This window comes from Palaemon carinicauda, chromosome 23 (assembly GCF_036898095.1).
Source record: "Palaemon carinicauda isolate YSFRI2023 chromosome 23, ASM3689809v2, whole genome shotgun sequence".
In the NCBI taxonomy this organism is placed as follows: Eukaryota; Metazoa; Arthropoda; class Malacostraca; order Decapoda; family Palaemonidae; genus Palaemon; species Palaemon carinicauda.
In genome coordinates this window covers 64,891,231-64,899,457 of record NC_090747.1, presented here as the reverse complement: position 1 = coordinate 64,899,457, position 8,227 = coordinate 64,891,231, and the positions used below count along the sequence as shown (strand labels likewise).

General features: G+C 34.5%; 1 protein-coding gene across 1 annotated transcript in view; it reads left to right on the top strand.

The window, feature by feature from the left end:
• Positions 1-2,915: 2,915 nt before the first annotated feature.
• The window catches only part of RpL24-like (ribosomal protein L24-like), a 29,198-nt gene continuing 23,886 nt past the window's right edge, over positions 2,916-8,227 (top strand). The window contains exon 1 of the mRNA XM_068346999.1: positions 2,916-3,074. Within this exon, the coding sequence (XP_068203100.1) occupies positions 2,994-3,074 (81 nt within the window). The 5' untranslated portion in view covers positions 2,916-2,993. The remainder of the gene's footprint in view (positions 3,075-8,227) is intronic.

The following is an 8,227-nucleotide window of genomic DNA, read 5'->3' as shown; positions in this document are numbered from 1 at the left end:
TAGTAGTTCGCCTCTAATTATTTTGAGGTTACCACTCAGTTAGATCCTGTTAATAGACCTTCCTTCCAAAAAATTTATTGTTTTTTTATCATTAAACCTTCCCCCTTCAAAGCTTCTAAACATACAAGTTTAATAATTACCTTTTGAAATTCTTCCTTTTTTATATTACCCATGTTTTCTCTTAATACTTCTTGTATAAGATGCTTTGAAGTTTTCGTTTCCAGTTATCAATAAATTATTCCCAGAATATTCTCGCTCTATTTCAATCGTTGCTTCTTCTTTACCTTTATTTTAGAATCATTTCTAAAAAAGAAAAAAAAAGTCGTAATCTTCTATCAATCCTTTTACTTACACGAGCGGAGTAAAAAAAATTAAAAAATAAAAAGAAAGCAAGAACGCAATAGAATTAACTCTTACTGGCAAAGGGATAATATAATAATGTGTTCATGTAGGCATTAAGAAATGTTTCTTGTACTAAACGACAAACTACTTTGATTATATTTATATCAACCACATGTAGGCCTATTGTTTCGTCTTTACCGAATGTTTCTCTAAAGTTCTCATCTTCTAGCATCTCTATTCTAATAAAAATTGAAAATCCATCACCTGATTTGCTTAAATTCAAGTTGCTAAAGTGACGAAGATATATTCTGTTTGAACAGTTAAACGATGTTTTATGGACAAAATGGCAAGTGTTTAAGGCCAAAATTTCGTTTAAATTCTCCCATAATATCACTCGGCTCAACGTTGAACTGGCTTGATGGCAGGAAAGAAAAAAAAATTGGGAAATGTGGCTGGGTAAGATTAATTTAGAATGTTCCAATGTAACAAGCTTTGCATTAAGTAATTGAAAATCCCTTTCCAATGCTGTAAAAGGTGTTGACAAATGGTAAAATGCTTAGTTTTCAATCTATTTGTCCACATTGTAACATAGATTATATATACAGTATATATATATATATATATGTGTGTGTGTGTGTGTGTGTGTGTGTGTGTATGTATCATCATCATCATCACCTCCTACAACTATTGAATCAAAGGGCCTCGGTTAGATTAATTTCTCCAGTCCTCTATATCTTGAGCTTTAAATCAATACTTCTTCACTCATCATCTACTTCACGCATCATAGTACTCAGCCATGAAGGCCTGGGTCTTCCAACTCTTCTAGTGCCTTGTGGAGCCCAGGTGAACGTTTGATAAACTAATCTCTCTTGGGGAGTTCAAAGAGCATGCCCAAACCATCTCCATCTACCCCTCACCTCACCATGATCTCATCTACATATGGCACTCGCGTAATCTATTTTAAAGTTTCATATATAATCCCATCCTACGATTTAACTCTCAATATCCTTCTAAGGGCTTTGTTCTCAAATCTACAAAATCTGTAGGATATTGTTTCATTGTCACACCACGACTCCATGTCCATACAGTAACTGATATATAGCCTGATTTTTTATGTAATTTCAGGTGATTAGATTTCATATATATATATATATATATATATATTGTAAGGACAGTTTTGTGAGTATATATATATGTTTTCACAAAACTTCTCATATATATATATATATATATATATATACTCACAAAACTTCTAAGTTATTTTCTTACTAACTTCAACCCCAGGCTAACTAGACTGAGATCAATTTTAGAAAGATCAAAGTAATTGGATGTTTCACAAATACTTACACACACACACACACACACACACATATATATATATATATATATATAAGGCACTAGGGTAATCACTTATATTTTCATTTCTATTCCTGTCCTGTCCTTATGTGGATGAGATCACGATAGGGGTAGATGGAGATGGTTTGGGCATGCTCTTCGCACTCCCTAAGATATATTAGTTCACCAAACTTTCAACTGGGTTCTACAAGGCACCAGAAGAGTTGGAAGACCCAAGCCTACATGGCTGAGGACTATGAAACGTGAAACAGATAATGATGAATGGAGAAGTATTGATTTAAAAGCTCAAGATAGAGACGACTGACAAAATCTAACCGAGGGCCTTTGCTTCAATAGGCGTAGGAGGATATATATATATATATAAATATATGTACATATATATATATATATATATATATACATACACACACACACACACACTTTGTATGTGTGATGTGTATTTCAATTCAGATTTATATGCATTAGTCCAATGAATTACACTGGTGTTATCAAATCAATAATAATGATGATACTGGCAGCTTATAGGAAAACAATTAATATAATATAGTATGACTGGTCTTTTAAATTTGTTTCATTGATGTTTTTCTTTTAGCCCATTAGTTTTAAGGGAGTGTCTTCGATCTTGACTGAAGGCCTAAATAGTAACTGGCTTTGTTCTAGCTATAACTCTGATAGAAAGAACTGGACACGATTGATATGGCATACAATCTAATTTATAAATCCTTAATTGTTAGTCTCACTTTCTAAAACAATCTACTTTATGTATTTTCTTATCTTTTTTTGGTATATTACATCGCTTTTTTATTCTAAAATTTTTCTTTTCTTTTCTGGAAAACCAATGGCATTTATTTTCTTCAAGCATTGAATGTATAACTTTATAAACGGTACGTTTTTATCTACAGATTTTTTTTTAAGTTTTTATGCAATTGCGTTTATAAAGAAAAAAAAAATCCCATATATGTATAATCGGGACATACTCTATTTTGAATGTATCTATGCTGTCGATTTCCCACATGGAGGTTGGTAAATGGTCTATGCTTTACTTTGACTAAATTGTAATGACTCAAGAATAATATATTAAAGTCTATTAAAATTCATATACATATAAATAAAGGGTATAAATGCTATATTTGATATAAATATTATACAAAAATTAATTTTAATTAATTTTTGGTCACCAAATCAATAAGATATACTTATTATACATTGTGACTGCAATCACAGTGGAAGGTTCTCCGTTAAGTCCTTTCGGCCATCTGGGGCAACACCAAGACGTAAACAAATAAACCTCCAAAATGAGGATCGAAAGGTGTTATTTTTGCTCCAGTAAAGTTTATCCTGGACATGGGATGATGTTTGTGAGGAATGATTGTAAGGTATGTTTAAGTTATTAGTTTTATATGAATTTGAATTAACGTTTAATTAAGGTTGCATTAGAGGCCATGTCTTGGCTTGTCCCAAACCGCTGGCATTTCACTACCACATGTACTTGTAATTATCAGTATTCTACCTTTATTTAAGTTCATGTGATGTTGAATATTATTATTTTGATCCAATTTCATTATTACTAATCAGCGGAACTGGTATTAATAACCTTGCATTGTTCCATTATAGATATAATTTACGGTAGGGCTTTAGCCCCAAGCGGTATTATTATAGTTCCGGACGGGAAAAGATTTTCCGATAGAAAACCGGTTTTTCACTTAGAAAAACTTCCGATTTTTCGAAAATGACTTTTTTTTTTCTCTGCAGATGCAACCTTAATTATCTAATTTAGTGACCACATTTACCACCGGTAAATTTATCTTGGAACCTTTGTATATCAGCAGCCAGTTCCACACAAGTTGAATATAAATGGACATCAATAAACCTAAACTTTCTCCCCCTAATCTAACCTACAAGCCTTGTCCTTACCTACTTACCTAGTGTTGGAGCTGACGCCCCCCTCTGACCCCCCTTACACTGCCGTTTTCTAAGTTAGACATAATAATACATACAGGTGGCCGCTATCACACACACCCCATTACTTTTCTAATAAAAATGTTCCGTCTGTAACTATAATCTTACCGACCAATCTATGTTGATCCCTGGTCATGTAAGGGAACCTATTTATGGTAGATCATAGCTTGGATTTTGGAGTGTAATTGTTGATTAACACGTTTGGGTAGTTTGTAGCGCTACGGCCAAGCGTCCTAATTTGCTTATTATTGCTCCTACTGTTATCTAGTATAGAATAAAAACGTTTGGAAATGGTCTACGGATCTTAAATATGTTGTGTAAGGGGGGGTGTCCGGGGGGGGGGGGGGGGGGGGGAACCAGCCCTCCTGGGTAAGGACATGGCTTTTAGCATAGGTTAGGTGGGTTTTTTAAGTTAGCTTCTCCAGTCGTACTCGTAGGTAAGGAAACTGTTGTGTAAGGGGGGTGTCCGGGAGAGCGAAGCCCCCTGGGTAAGGATACGGCTTTTAGCATAGGTTAGGTGGGTTTTTTAAGTTAGCTTCTCTCGCCAAAATCGTTTTTAGAACGACGGCCACAGTTCAGAATATTCCCGTTTTCTACGGGATCTGGCTGTCACCCTACAAAGGCTCCACATGTTTTATGAAGTACAAAATGCACATTGGAATTGCAGTTGATATCATTTCATAGTCTAATCTAATTGTCATTGATAAGATGATGTTGGATTCATGTTATGAAAGTTATGTGCTTGATAATGGAAAAAGTAGAGTTGAAGCCATAAATAGAATAAATCATGTGTACTAGCTATTCTGATTGATGTGCAGTATCTAGAAAAAAACATGAAGTTTCTGTTGGATTGGGGAGTTTTCACCTTGCATCCTCCCCCATTTTCTGTCACCCCTACATTACTTGGCCCTTCAAACTCTGCGATAAATAAATCTAAATGTATTGTTTTTTCTGAAACATCATTATGTTAGAGCATTATATAAATTGAGATTTTATTAAAAGTTTTGTTTATAGTATTGCTATTGGGGTGTATGCATGATAGCGACCACCTGTATATATGGTTTGGCCAACTAAGAATACTGTAACGTAAGGGGTGTCGTAAGGGGGCTAACCCGTTAGGTAATTAGGCAAGGACATGGCTTGTAGGTTAGGTTAGGGTGGGGTAAGTTTATGTTAGTTGGTGTCCATTTTTAATGCACGCTGGAGGATCTGGCTTCTGATATACAAAGGCTCTCTACCATTCTATTCTGCTTTTGACATGGATAATAATTCTCTGAATTCTATAACAAAAATACTTTTTCAATGGCAATAAAATTTAGAATAGTCTGTCATATATCTTAACATAATATTGAGGCTTCTTTTTGTCTATTAGACCACTTTCTGTTAATCAGTTTAAAGCTGGTTTGAGTAAGGGAACCTATTTATGGTAGATCATAGCTTGGATTTTGGAGTGTAATTGTTGATTAACATGTTTTATGAAGTACAAAATGCACATTGGAATTGCAGTTGATATCATTTCATAGTCTAATCTAATTGTCATTGATAAGATAATGTTGGATTCATGTTATGAAAGTTATGTGCTTGATAATGGAAAAAGTAGAGTTGAAGCCATAAATAGAATAAATCATGTGTACTAGCTATTCTGATTGATGTGCAGTATCTAGAAAAAAACATGAAGTTTCTGTTGGATTGGGGAGTTTTCACCTTGCATCCTCCCCCATTTTCTGTCACCCCTACATTACTTGGCCCTTCAAACTCTGCGATAAATAAATCTAAATGTATTGTTTTTTCTGAAACATCATTATGTTAGAGCATTATATAAATTGAGATTTTATTAAAAGTTTTGTTTATAGTACTGCTATTGGGGTGTATGCATGATAGCGACCACCTGTATATATGGTTTGGCCAACTAAGAATACTGTAACGTAAGGGGTGTCGTAAGGGGGCTAACCCGTTAGGTAATTAGGCAAGGACATGGCTTGTAGGTTAGGTTAGGGTGGGGTAAGTTTATGTTAGTTGGTGTCCATTTTTAATGCACGCTGGAGGATCTGGCTTCTGATATACAAAGGCTCTCTACCATTCTATTCTGCTTTTGACATGGATAATAATTCTTTGAATTCTATAACAAAAATACTTTTTCAATGGCAATAAAATTTAGAATAGTCTGTCATATATCTTAACATAATATTGAGGCTTCTTTTTGTCTATTAGACCACTTTCTGTTAATCAGTTTAAAGCTGGTTTGAGTATACAGTATCCTATTTGATAGGGTATAACTTTCTGTCCTCCAATCAGAGGTACATAGGTATTTGACCAATAAGAAACCAGAATTCAGTGTCAATTTGAGGGGTGGGTCCTCAATTGCTAAGGTATTGGAAGAGTAAGAAACTGCCTTTCAAGGTAACTTTCAGTTTTGGTTTGTGGGCAATTTTTTCACTCAAGATGATTAAGGACGTAACGTCATAGGTTAGGGTTGGTAGGACATGAGGCTTTGATGTTTAATGGTGACAGTGCATTGGTAACTATTTATCATACAAAAGTGTTTGTGACCATTCTCTTGCAGTGCCAATGCACTATGGTAATTTTGTAGAGCGAATACAGTCTGAATTATAGAAACTGGACTAATATGTTAAATCTCTGGGTGAGGTTAGAGTGGCCTCATGGTCAGATTAGGCCTCGCTTACCAAGGTTAGGGAAGGTTAGTGTCTGTATCCCTATGGTTTTTCTCTCACAGCATGCCAAACTATCGTTAGCTTCATCAAACTTGGTATCTTTTCAATAGGCTAACCTAGAATTTGATGGAGGTATGATTTTACATGTATAAAAAGCTTCCATGGCTCAGTTAAGAGATGTTATTATCCAAGTATGCATTCTGTCATTGTTTTAACCTTGAAATCTTATATTTATAGAAGGTTAGGTCATTTATTTTCTAAACTGCTAGTTTGTCTAGTGGGTAAATCTTTACCCCACGTTGTCTCCCTTAAACATCAGAACTTCATATGCATTCAACCCAACCTAATGTCCTCTTCCTTAATCATTATGTAGGAAGTTTTGCCTTATGCTTCCCTGTTCAATACTTTGCTAAATAGACCCAGGATGCCATGTTCTTACTGTATCTCTGAACAGTGCACAGGTAAAGTTACCTTCATGTACAGTAATGGTCGAATGTCGTATGAACACGGTCACTATTGTTTCAAAACGTCCAGTCAAGAAATAGGAGCCAAGAGAATAGAGATGGTTTTGTTGTGCTGTAAACAAAGATATAGATGAATCCTATCATTACCGTAATTATTAAGAAAATATGAATTATATTTTGTTATGCTAAAATTAATGCTGAATTTATTAGATATTTTTTCTACTAAGAAATTGGCCCATTAGCTAGTTGAGTTTGCCTAAGAGAAAAGTTATATAAAGTATACCAATCATTGCTTTAGAAGTATTTCAACATTTTATTTTTAATTTTCATTATACTGTACAGTACAGTATATGCTTTTTTACTGTTAAGTTTTCTGAATATAATACAAATTTTTGGGAGGAAATAATCAGTTGTCATTATTATTATTACCACTTGCCAAGCTACAACCCTAATTAGAAAAGTAGAATGCTACAATCCCTAATGCTCCAAGAAAAATATCCCAGTGAGGAAAGGAGTTAAGGAATTAATAAACTACAGTATATATGAGAAGTAATGAATAAAAATATAAGATATTGTAAGAGCAATATCAATGTAAAAATAGATCTGTCATATATAAACTATAAAGAGAGTCATTTGGGCACTTTGTTCTCTTCTGTTGTACTTATGGTTTCCACGTTAATCATCGTGTAATGGAGGCGTCCTCGTCCAGTCCAGTTGAGGAAGACGCTCATTAGAATATTTAGATTTACCTTCAAGGTCCCTGTAGTGGGGTAGTTGGAGTCATTGAACCTCCTTTATAGGTATCTACTTTGCTGTTGTTCTTGCTTTTTTTTTTTTTTAATTACATCTTGCTGTCCAACCTTTTCAAAATTTACTTAGTAGAACGGATTCAAAGTTTTCTTCCCAGTGGCTTCCATGAGTACCAGTGATGACCCAAAATTTATCCAGACTGTGGATTTTATTCATATTGTGAATTATGCATCACTAGATGTTTAGGAAACCAAAAATACATTGGGAAATCCAAAAGGCTTTTTTTTTAATTATTATTATTATTATAGCTACAACTCTATTTGGAAAACCGGGAGGCTATAAGCCCAAGAACTCCAACAAGGAAAATAGACTAGCCTAATGAGGAGAGGAAATACATTATGGAAACAGAACAGTGTTGCCGAGCATACCCTCAAGTTGGAGAACTCGAACCAAAGACTGGAAGACCATGGTACAGAGGCTATGGCACCACGCCAGACTAGAGAACAATGTTTTAATTTTGGAGTGTCCTTCTCCTAGTAGAGCTGCTTATTTAGCTAAAGAGTCTCTTCTACCCTCATCATGTGGAAAGTAGCCACTAAACTATTACAATACAGTAGTTAACCCCTTGACTGAAGAATTTTTTGGTTAATTTTAGTGTTGTCAGGAGTATGAGAAAAGAGGAGA